Source organism: Budorcas taxicolor, chromosome 15 (assembly GCF_023091745.1).
Source record: "Budorcas taxicolor isolate Tak-1 chromosome 15, Takin1.1, whole genome shotgun sequence".
NCBI lineage: Eukaryota > Metazoa > Chordata > Mammalia > Artiodactyla > Bovidae > Budorcas > Budorcas taxicolor.
The window spans coordinates 8387926-8400899 of NC_068924.1; the positions used below are offsets into that span (position 1 = coordinate 8387926).

The 12974-nt window shown below is 36.7% G+C and overlaps 1 protein-coding gene across 1 annotated transcript in view; it reads right to left on the reverse strand.

Annotated features, from left to right (window-relative positions):
- CNTN5 (contactin 5) overlaps positions 1-12974 on the reverse strand; it is a 654757-nt gene that overhangs the window by 112823 nt on the left and 528960 nt on the right. The window contains exon 14 of the mRNA XM_052652997.1: positions 2369-2527. Within this exon, the coding sequence (XP_052508957.1) occupies positions 2369-2527 (159 nt within the window). The remainder of the gene's footprint in view (positions 1-2368; positions 2528-12974) is intronic.

A 12974-nucleotide genomic window follows, 5' to 3' on the forward strand; every position in this document is an offset into this window, starting at 1 on the left:
AATGTCCCAGGAAACAAAGTTTTTAGGCAGTGTGGTGAGGGTGTGCAGAAAGCACAGCCACAGGCAAGAGAGTGAGTTTGATGAACGCACAACACAAGATTTGAAGGTGAATCCATTTCCCAACAGCAGACCAAAATGTTAGGGCTCTCACACTTAGGATGACTTGGGAGCATCCTATAAATGAAGGGTATAAGAATTCTTGTATAAACCTGTTCATGTGGTCTGAATTTGCATCCTTTCCAGAATCATCTACCAAACATAGAGATTTCCTCAATTTCTTGGCTTTATATTTGCATCTCAGTATTAAAATGGAACCAGGAATGAAGCTGATACCCACAATTTTATACATTATTTATATTATAAAACAAATTTGTACACATGTATAGTACACTATAATGATAATTATACTGAATTTTATGAATTACTATAGGAACCTAATATCAAGAAAAACTCAAATCATATTGATATTTTGCATTTGGATGAATGTATCTTTGCCCCTAGATTACAAGTTTAACATTCTCAGGAAGCATTTAACAGGAGGCTTCCTGTGTGCTGTTTTGGATCTATCAGGAATTCTTTGCTCCTTATCAATTCCTGAATACTCAGGAATTAAGAGGAGAGGCAAGCCTTTCCTGGGGACTGAAGAATCCAGGCATTTCCTTCATTAGGTTTTCTATACAGTGATAAGTACCCTCTTCCTTCTTGTGAACCATATGGTAAAAGTTATTGTTTACAACTCTCTCTCTCTGTAATATGGATCACCTATGTTTTGTAAGTCTGGAATTTTAATCTTTATCTTTACTGAGAATAACTACCTTGTAAAACAGCATATATGCCCACACCATGGTGATTAAAACACCTTTGCTCCATCAGAGCTCTGGTCCCCGTGTCTTTCCTTCTCTCTCTCTCTCTCTTTCTTTCTCTCTCTCTCTCCTTTTCTTTTTCAGGCTTATCTGGAGCGCAGAGGCTCTCTGAGTTCACTTTCCTGCCCAGGCTTCTAAGACCCTCTCGAGAAGGTGCTCTGTGCCCTCACCCCATCAAGAAGGTGTCTGAGGCCTTTGTGAACAGAGCAAGCCCCATGCAGGGGCTTTATTGGCTTTCTGTGTAAACCAAGGAATATCAGCCTCTTTCTCTCCTTTACTTTCTTATCGTCGACTTTGGACCACCAGGTTCCGGTCCATTAAAGGACCTCAACATAACACAAAACAAGTTTCTGCTCAAATTTAATTTAAGCAATGAAATGGACCACTTTACTTCTATAACATTCGGATTAATGGAGTTTTACGGTTACTGCACTGAGATATTTTATATTTCACTTGATTTTATATTTCACTTCTATGTAGGTAAATCAGTTCTATATTTAGATAGAAAATAAAGTCACAAATCCATTCTCAGTATGGACAACTGCTTCTGAAGATTACATTTTATAGATACTGCTTGCTTTTCAAATATCAACATGTTAAATAGGTAATAACTATCAAGTGAGTGTAATTTCACATATCCCTGCAGATAGCCACATTTAGAGAGGGAAAGGAAGTTTAGTTATAACATGAAAAGAAAGCCATCAGGGGAAAATTATTTTTAAAATAATGCAATTATAATGCAAATAAACTTAGAAGTAAGCATTAAAATGCTATATTATTTTAAATAATGTAATTTTATGTTAGATTTTATTTTTATAAATAAAATGGGTGTGTGACTCTAAAGGCTTAGAGCAAGGAACTGGAGTAATGGAGCAGTTCTGTATCTGACTGTCTTGGTGGAGGTTTGAATCTATATAATATAACTTCATATAGTTTTATGAAACTATTCACTAAAAAAATTGTACATAAAACCTGGTGAAATTTGAATATGATCTGTGGTTTATAGCATTGTATCAATGTCAATTTCCTGATTTGATCGTTGTACCATTGTTAGGTAGAATAACTTGGGGAAATTGAGAGATGGGCCCACAGAAAATCTTTGTATTATTTTTTGCAGCTTTTACATGAGTTTACCGTTGCTTCAATAAACAAACAAAAATAAATAATGTGGTCCTTCCTTGGGAAACAAGGAGAAGAAAACAAAGTGGCTTTATAAAAAGAAGCAAACAATGGTTAAGATTGTCATGCGTGCCTGCATGCAAAGTGGCTTCAGTCGTGCCCAACTCTTGGCGACCTAGGACTGTAGTCCGCCAGGCTCCTCTGTCTGTGGGATTCTCCAGGCAAGAATACTAGAGTGGGTTGCTGTGTCCTTCTCTAGTGTAATATTGTCATAAATAATAAAATTTCCCCAATCCAAAATAATCCTGCTGTGATTGTTAGCAAACATGGCTCATGACATTGGAAGCTGCTCTGTCTGTGTCTGATGTTGTCTTAGAGCCTCTTACCTGTTTTTACCGTTTGCCAGCCCAGGGAGAAGGGGCTACGAGCCTGAAGGTTGTAGGAAGAGATAGGGCTGTGGTTGTCAGCGGCTGGACTCCAGGAGAGTGTGGCTGTGCTTTCGGTGATTTCCTCCACAATCACTATCCCTGGTGGGCCTGGGGGACCTTTAGGTAAAAGAGAAGGGAAAAAGTTAAGGTCAAGCCATGATGAGGAGCCATGAGATATTGTATTTCCAATAAGGACACAATCAAACTAGTAAAGCATTTTAATGAAATACGTATTTAGTAATGAATGTTGCCAGTAAAAGAGATGGGTTGCAAGTTGATTTCCATGATTTCTGAGGATAATTCAATTATAGATTTTTTTCATAATACTTTGTCCTTGGATACAACCATCAGTTAACATTTTTTATAGACATGCAAAAAAATAATTAAAAACGAATATAAGGACTTGAATGTCAGTAGCTACTATGACTGCTGAAATCAATCACAGCTTACAGAGGCAGTGATAGAGTAAGAGGCAATGCTACTAGAAACAGAAATGACCCCATCATTACCACAAAGTTACAGGGCCTAATTTTCAGCCAACCTATAGTGTACAAATAGTGTGAATGTACTTACCAAGGAGCTTAAACTCTACTCTAACAGGGGAAAAATGAAAGGCTCTGAAATATTGAGAGTTCAAACCAAGCAAGGATATATCCTAGAAGTGAGGCATGGAGAAATGTTGTGAGAAGTTAAAAGAAAGGTGTGATTAGATGATGATGATGATAATGATTTTTTTCTTTTCTTTTTTTTTTTTGGTGAGTGTGAGAAGATGGTTAATCAGAGAATATGATTCCCCTTTTGAGCGTAAAAAAATGGTATGGTATAGAATTATGTTTATCAATTGAAATGCATTAGAGTTTAGCTTCAAGAAACGACCATGATCTGACATGAGATGTATATTCTTGTGTTACTACTTCTAAAATAGTGATTTCTAATAACATTAAAAATATGTATAGTATTCATATTTTAGTGGCTAAGCACAAATGCCAGTTTTCTTCTTAGTTCTTTTCTATTCCCTAATATGAACAATCAAAGCTTTAAGGATCTTTTATTTTCAATTAAAAACATCCCACCTGTAAATATTTTAGGTTATTTTCTGATTCAGTCCTTGTTTAGCAAGTTGTTCTCTGGACTTGGTTATTATGAAATCTGAGCAGTAAGTGCTGACCTAGACTGTAAATAGCTAAGAAATGGTGGAGTGCTAAATAGATGGAGGCAGTAAAGTCCTCTGAGTAGAAATTTTCAATAATGAAGGGACAAAGTGTTTAAAAGGGTCACCGTACAGGTGACATTCTTAGGCAATGAGAAATGAGCATTTTTATCAAGAGTGAGAAACAGCAGTGGATAGTGGAGACCACAGACTTAGAAGACAAGGACTATTCCATCAAGAAGGTAACAAATACTGGGATTATGAGCAGACATGTAGAGAATAGCCATGAGAAGTGGCATTCCCCACCCGCCACACCTCTTCTGGAGAAATTAAGGAAGAAATTGAATATAGAGAGAAAGCTTTTGAAATGTCAAGAAGCTAGGAGAGTTCATTTGGAAAGTTTCTCCTTTTTTTCACTAAAGAAGAAAAACACACACACACACACAAAAAGTGAAGGTGGTTGGGTGAGAGTGGGACTGGGAACTAGAAGACAATGGGAAATGTCTGGATAAAGCCAATGATAAAATGAGGAAAGAAAGGAAGAGTGAAATACAAATATTTGGAATAGTCTGAAATTCAAGTTTGCCTCAATAGCACCACTGTGAAGTAGAACTGACCAACTCAGCAAGCTTGGGCTAGAAAGACAGGATCAGGGCCAGAGAAAGTGGTTAACTGGGTCAATCAGGCTTAGTTTATAAATTTGATATGACTTATCATCAAAGATGCCAATGGTGTGAATGACCACGGCCTCAAGGAGGACTAGGGAGTCAAGTGAAGCCAGATTGGTGCTGACAGACAAGAATAAAATAATGAAACTCAGAAGCCAGGTTACCAGGAGGGGAAGATGGAAAGATAAAAATTACATAATTTGAGATTTCAATGTAGGGGACTTTTGATGAAAGTTTGTATTTATTTGGAATTAAGCGGCTGCTGCTGCTACTGCTGCTAAGTCGCTTCAGTCGTGTCTGACTCTGTGCGATCCCATAGATGGCAGCCACCAGGCTCCCCCATCCCTGGGATTCTCCAGACAAGAACACTGGGGTAGGTGGCCATTTCCTTCTCCAACGCATGAAAGTGAAAAGTGAGTGAATCGCTCAGTCAACTCTTAGCGACCCCATGGACTGCAGCCCATCAGGCTACTCCATCTATGGGATTCTCCAGGCAAGAGTACTGGAGTGGGGTGCCATTGTGGGAATTAAGAAGGAAATACAATTATTATGTCAAGTACTTAGGGAAGAATCCATTCACTTGATGTACAACCAGTTTTCAGAGTATTAAAATGGTAGATAAATGTGAGGTGTGGAAAATAAATAAGATCCAGTTGCTGAAGATGTCTAGCAAGTTGCTAGACTGTATGACAGGGACATTGAGGTGTGACTATAATGATAATAATATAATAATGATAAGAATATTAACTGTAATAATAATACCAATAGCTACCATATCCTCACTATTCAGTATTTTGCAAACATTAGCTTGTTCACTTGTTTCTATGTTACTGTGCAGTGGTCGTTAAAATTCCTATTTCAGAGAGGATGTGATAGACTCTTAAAGGTCATTTGGTTGATTAAGAATAAATGTTACTTAGTTAATAACATCACTGTATGTTAGGTATTACATGAGGCGGTAGGTGTCAGAGAATCCCTTCTAGTCAGAAGTTACTCACTCAAATCACTGCTAATGCATGGCACAGCAGAGATATGAATTCAGATTTGTTTCTAAAACCTGATTTTTTCCATAAAGCAAGGGTTATGGAGATGCTTTTTCCTTTCACTGTTAACTGAAGAAAGTGTTTAGGACTTTGTGGCAACCTAGGTATATGAGAAGGAAATGGCAATCCACTCCAGTGCTCTTGTCTGGAGAATCCCAGGGATGGGGGAGCCTATTGGGCTGCCGTCTATGGGGTTGCACAGAGTCGGACATGACTGAAGCGACTTAGCAGCGGCAGCAGGTATATGATGGCCACCAGAAAACTTTCTTTCCTCTTGCACGTGCAGGTCATGAAGCCTGTTCTTTAAATCGCCTTGAATCTGGGTTGGCCTGTGATTGATTACAGGCATACTCTAGTGACACTGTGGATTTTTTTCTTGTGTGCATGCCTAAATCACTTCAGTCATGTCCAACTCTTTGCGACCCTAAGGACTGTAGCCTTCCAGGCTCCTCTGTCAGTGGCATTCTCCAGGCAACAATACTGGTGTGGGTTGCCATGCCCTCGTCCAGGTGATCTTCCTGACCCAGGGGTTGAACCCTCATCTCTTATGTCTCCTTCATTGGCAGATTGTTTCTTTACCACTAGCACCACCTGGAAAGTCACCATAATACAGCTAATATGGCAATAAAGCAAGTCATGCAACTTTTTGATTTCCAAGTCCATAAAAAATACTTGTTTATATTATACGATAGTCTATCAAGTATGCAATAAACACTATGTCTAAAAAAGCTTCATTAAACATATTTTATTGCTAAAAACTGCTAACCATCATCTGACTCTTCAATAAGTTGTAATATTTTGCCTAGTGGAAAGTCTTGCCTCAATGTTGATGGCTGCCAACTGATCAAAGTGGTGCTTGCTAAAGGTTGGGGTGACTGTGGCAATTTCTTAAAATAAGACAACGATGAAGTTTGTTTTGTCTATTTACTTTTCCTTTCATGAATGAATTCTCTGTAGCACAATGATGCTAGATAGTATTTTACCCATAGTAGAATTTCTTTCAAAATTGAAGTCAGTTCTCTCAAAACTTGTCATTGACTTATTAAGTTTATGTAATATTCTCAGTCCTTTGTTGCTATTTCAATGATTTTCATAGCATTTTTTCCAAGAATAGATTTCATCTCAAGAAATTATTTTCTTAGCACTTACATAAGAAGCAACTCTTCATTTGTTAAAATTGTATTGTGAGAATGCAGGAATTTGACTAACAGCTACAACCTATGCTTCTAATTTTAATTATCTTGCTATTTCTACCACATCTTCAACCACTGAGGTCTTAAATCCCTCTGTCATTCCTAAATGTTAGAATCAACTCCTTTCAAATTCCTGTTAATGTTGATATTCTTGACTTCTTCCCATGAATCACAAATGCACTTCATGGCATTAGGATGATGAATCCTTTCCATAAGATTTTCAGTTTATTTTGCTTATCAGTGAAATCACTATCTATGGCAGGTATAGCCTTATGAAATGTATTTCTGAAAAAAAAAAAAAAAAAAGACTTGAAATTCAAAATTACTCCTTTATCCATGGGCTGCAGAATGGATATTGTGTTAGCAGGCATTGAAACAGCATAAACCTTGTTCTACATCTCCATCAGAGATATTGGGTCATCAGATGCATTATCATAGAGCAGTGATATCTTGAAGAGAAATTTTATTTTTTTCTGAGTGGTAAGACACTACAATGGGCTTAAAGTATATAGTATACTATGTTGTAGACAGATATGCTGTTATTCATGCTTTGTTGTTCCATTTATAAAGCACAGGCAGAGTATATTCAGCCTAATTCTTAAGGGTCCTAGGCTTTTCAAAATGGTAAATGAGCATTGGCTTCAACTTGCATTAGCCTCTAACAAGAGAGTCAATTTGTCTGTCAAAATTTGAAGTCATGCATTAACTTCTCCTCTCTAGTTACAAAAATGCTAGATGGCATCATCTTCCAATAGAAGGCTATTTTTACTACAGTGAAAATCAGTTGCCTACTGGAGCCATTTTTATTAATTATCTTGCCTAGATCTGGATAACTGGCTACAGCTTCTGCATCAGCACTTACTGCTTCACCTTGAACTTTTATGCTGTGAAGATGGCTTCTTTCTTTAAACCTCCAGAACCAGCCTCTGCTGTCTCAGGCTTTTCTTCTTCAGCTTTCTTCAGCTTTCATAAAATTAAAGGGAGGTGAGGCTTTGCTCTGGATGGGCTTTAGCTTAAGGTAATGTTGTGGCTGGCTTGATCTTCCATCCAGACCCAAGACTTTCTTCATATCAACAATAAGCCTATTTCATTTTCTTGTCATCTTCGTATTCACTAGAACAGCACATTTTATTTCCTTCAAAAATTTTTCCTTTGCTAATTTGGCTAACTAATACAAAAGGCATAGCTTTCAACTTATCTGAACTTTTGACATGACTTTCTCTCTAAGTTTAATCATTTCTGGCTTTTGATTTAAAGTGAGAGACATACAACCACTTCTTTCACTTGAACACTTTACAGGCATTAGACGGTTATTAATTGGTCCAATGTCAAAATTATTGTGCCTTAGTGAATAAAAAGCCCAAGGAGAGGGAGAGATATAGGGAAACAGATGGTCAATGGAATAATCAGAATGCAAACAACATTTGTTAATTAAATTTGCCTTCTTATATGGGTGTGGCTTATGGTGCCCTCAAACAATTGAAATTGTAGCATCAAAGATCATTAATCACAGATTACCATAACAAATATAACAATAATTAGAAAGCCTGAAATACTGGAAAAATTATCAAAATGTGATACAGAGATAGGAAGTGAGAAAATGCTGTTGGAAAAAATTGCACTAATAGACTTCTTTAATATAGGCTTGTCATAAAGCTTCAATTTGTAAAAAAAAAAAAAAAAATTTGTTTCCAAAAAGCAGTGAAGTGCAATAAGATGAAGAATGCTTATTTTTGACCCAAATGGCAATGGTAGAAATGACACAGCATGACTTTTGAGTAGAAGTCATAAGAGGATTTGCAGCTTCATTCCATATCTCCTGGAATGCTTATGGGGCAGTCCAGCTGCCTGGTTAGAAATCCTGTTAAACCAATGCTACCACTCTGTCAGGAAGTCCAAGTTAGTCATTTGGAAAATTCCATGGAGAGGAGGAGCTCTAACTCACTCTCACCTATTCCATTACCCCAGCTCAGACATCAGATGCAGTGAATCCTTTGAATGATTCCCACTTCAGCCACCATTAGACACATGTGCATGAGACATCTCTGGTAAGAAACTGGCTGTGGCTGTCCACTGTCAAAGCTATAAGAGCAAGTAATGGATGGATTTTTTAAGCCATTAATTTTGGGGAAACAATTGATCATTGGAACAGACTTCAAAATAGTTTGATTTGAGAGTTTGTTCATAAGTAGGGAATTTATCAAGAGAATCATTACCATGCTTTGAAAAAAGACTTGAAATTTAGCTATTGTATTCATATTGGAATAATTATCAACATAATTCATTAGGTTCTTCTATATTGTTCCATTTATCCTGTTCCATTTCATCCATCCTATTCATTCATGTCTTCAAAAAACATTAACAATCACCTATGTGTGAGGTATGATAGGAGATATTATGCAAAATAGCTATTTGCTAATTATATAAAATGATTTCCCTTTCTGAGTATTAAATCTCTACTAAAATATTTAAATTAATTTGCTTAAGAAAGGTATATTTCTTTTAATATGAGGCAATAATTACTCTAAATATTAAAAAAAAAAACTTCAGATAGAACCAAAATGAAGTTTATAATATAATTAATAAATCCCCAAGTATTTTTCTATACATATGGCTAACTTCCCAAATATAGTCTTAAGTAAAATAATCAGTGATAGCATATAAGATTTATATAGCCACAATACTGATTTTAGATGTGCAATTATTTATAATTACAAACTATTATAAATAACTAATTGTTCAGTAATCAAGTAATATTAAATCATAAACTGTTATAGTAGAAAATTAGGCAGTCATTAGACTGCCTAATATTTAGTACTATATTATGACATGTTCACAAAAAGTGGGATGCAAAATGATGTGTTAATATAAATATAATAATATGCCAAATGAGAATAGGAAAAGACTGGAAATAAATGCATTAAAGGATAGATGGAAGTTATTGCTTGGAGTTGAAGTTATAAATGATTTAAATTTTATTCTTCATACTTGTGTGGATTTTCAGTTCTGTACAATAAGTGGAAATTATTTAAATGTTTAAAATTATTTTAAAAGTCATTACTGTAAAGAATGCCTCCGTATTTTGATATGTATATACTATTGTAAGTATATTCTATTTAACTAAACATGTGCTGAATTTCTAGCATATGTGTGCAAAGTACTGTATTGAGTGGTGAGAGAGAGGCAGAGGAAGTGGTTTGTAGGAGAACAAAATAGGGTTCCAACCCTAGGTGTGTTAAAAATCCAAAGGCAGAGGCACACCTTTTACAAAAACAAATGCCTGACAGTAAAAATATTACACATTTTACATCTCATTATTACACTTGTTACATTGGATAGAATTATTTTATATAATTTCCAAATGTCTGAATATTCAACATGGTAATTCGTATATATTAGGCCCTCAATCGGAGAAGGCAATGGCACCCCACTCCAGTACTCTTGCCTGGAAAATCCCATGGATGGAGGAGCCTGGTGGGCTGCAGTCCATGGGGTCGCTGAGAGTCGGACACGACTGAGCGACTTCACTTTCACTTTTCACTTTCATGCATTGGAGAAGGACATGGCAACCCACTCCAGTATTCTTGCCTGGAGAATCCCAGGGATGGGGTAGCCTGGTGGGCTGCCGCCTATGGGGTCGCACAGAGCTGGACACGACTAAAGCAACTTAGCAGCAGCAGTAGCAGGCCCTCAATACCTAATAGTAACCTAGCAACCAGTTATTTGGAAAACTCAGTTGGGAACCTCAGCAGTAGCTGCAGGACTAGAAAAGGTCAGTTTTCATTCCAAACCCCAAAGAAAGACAATGCAAAGAATGTTCAAACTACTGCACAATCACTCATCTCATACAATAAAAAGTAATGCTCAAAATTCTCCAAGCGAGGCTTCAGCAGTACATCAACTGAGAATGTCCAGATGTAGAAGCTGGATTTAGAAAAGGCAGAGGAACCAGAGTTCAAATTGCCAACATCTCTTGGATCACAGAAAAAGGAAGAAATTTTCAGGAAAACAACTATTTCTGCTTCATTGACTATGCTAAAGCCTTTGATTGTGTTGATCAAACAAATTGTAGAAAATTCTTAAAGAGATAGGAATACCAGACCACCTTACCTGTCTTCTGAGAAAACTTTATGCAGGTCAAGAAGCAACAGTTAGAAATGGACATGGAACAATGGACTTGTTCCACACTGGGAAAGGAATATGCCAAGTTTGTATACTGTCATCCTGCTCATTAAGCTTTTATGCAAAGTATCTCATGTGAAATGCCAGGCTGGGTGTAGCACAAGCCGGAATCAAGATTGCCAGGAGAAATATCAATAATGACAGATATGCAGAAGACATCACTCTTATGGCAGAAAGTAAAGAGGAACTAAAGAGCCTCTTAATGAAAGTAAGAGAGTGAAAAAGCTGGCTTAAATCTCAACTTTCAAAAGCTAAGATGATCACATCCAGTCCCATCACTTCATGACAAATAGATGGGGAAATAATGGAAACAGTGAGAGACTATTTTCATGGGCTCCAAAATCACTGCAGATGGTGACTGCAGCCATGGAATTAACAGATGCTTGATCCTTGGAAGGAAAGCTATGACCAACCTAAACAGCATATTAGAAAGCAGAGACATTACTTTTGCCGACAAAGGTCCATCTAGTCAAAGCTATGGTTTTTCCAATAGTCATGTATTTATGTGAGAGTTGGACTATAAAGAAAGCTGAGCACCAAGGAATTGATGCTTTTGAACTGTGGTGTTGGAGAAGACTCTTGAGAGTCCCTTGGACTGCAAGGAGATCCAACCAGTCCATCCTAAAGGAGATCAGTCCTGGGTGTTCATTGGAAGGACTGATGTTGAAACTGAAACTCCAATATTTTGGCCACCTGATGCGAAGAGCTGACTCATTTGAAAAGACCCTGATGCTGGGAAATATTGAAGGCGACAGGAGAAGGGGATGACAGAGGATAAGATAGTTGGATCGCACCACTGACTTGATGGACATGAGTTTGAGCAAGCTCCAGGAATTTGTGATGGACAGAGAAGCCTGGTGTGCTGCAGTCCACGGGGTCACAAAGAGTCAGACACAAGTGAATAATTGAACTGAACTGAGTCCCTCAATAAATATCTGAAGAAAAGATGGAATGGAGAAGGGAGAGGAAAGAAGAGATGTGGAAAGACCCAAGTGTGATGCTGGGAATTTGAAATACTGTGTAACAATTAGCAATTTTTAAAATAATTGTCATGTACAATAAAAATCCAATCTGATAACCTCTTTCTTTTTGTTAAATCAAAATATATTTGAGTTAATTTTTATTTTTTCAGAATAGAGTATGGTGATAATAAAATTGACAGACTAGGTCCAGAATGAAGAAAATTAACCTTTTCATATTTTATACTAAGTATAAAATATTTTTCATATTTTATAATATACAGTCCATGGAATTCTTCAGGCCAGAATACTGGAGTCAGTAGCCTTTCCCTTTGCTAGGGGATCTTCCCAAACCAGGGATTGAACCCAGGTCTTCCGTATTGCGGGTGGATTCTTTACCATCTAAGCCACAAGGGAAGCCCAAGAATACTGGAGTGGATAGCCTATTGCTTCTCCAGGGGATCTTCCCAACCCAGGAATTGAACTGGGATCTCCTGCATTGCAGGCAGATTCTTTACCAGCTGGGCTATTAGGGAAGCCCCATTTTATACTAAAGCTCATCATTATTAGAAACTTGGAGAATTAAAGTTATGATCAGATAACTTTCTATATATTTGTAAATCTGAAATATTATTATGAATATTTTTAAAGTATTCTAAAAAATTACTTGCATGATTTACATTTTAAAATACATTAAATGCAATATAATGCACCATAATGAAAGTTTAAATGAGTTTAGAGCCATTACACTAGTATTGGTTTGCAATGCTCTATTTAGGGATAAAAATGCATCAGCATACTGAATTCTGGCTGCAATTAACTTCTGGTATATATTGAGGAGCAAATTACTTTAGAGTTATATAAATGCAATGAACACTTTTTGTTTTTTTAAAGCCTGCTAATGACAGTCATATTTTCAACATCTTTTGACATTTTTTAAAAATCAGGGAGTAAATCTTCTCTTCAAAGAATTTTATGACAAATTTATGCAAGATATCTGAAAATAAATTAATAAGAGATAGGATGACAAATATGTGACAGTATCTAATGTTTGAATGTTATATATATGCCACTAATTTAGAAGAAATCTTATTAATTTTATATGGAGCTATAATGATTCAGTGTCAGATGGTCAGGGATCTGGAAAGTCCCCCTCTTACACTCCCATGACAATGCCGTTACACAGGCTCACTAAAATAAATATTTTGTTTGAAAGTAGAACCATTTAGAAAAAAAGGACACAGTCTCTTTATATTTTCATGGTGAGGACTGTGGGCAAATGATAAAGCACAAATGCCCCTAGCTCTCAGAAGCCATGTTCTCATGAATTCAGTCCCTCTCAATCAAGGGCTCCCCAGGATGGCCATTA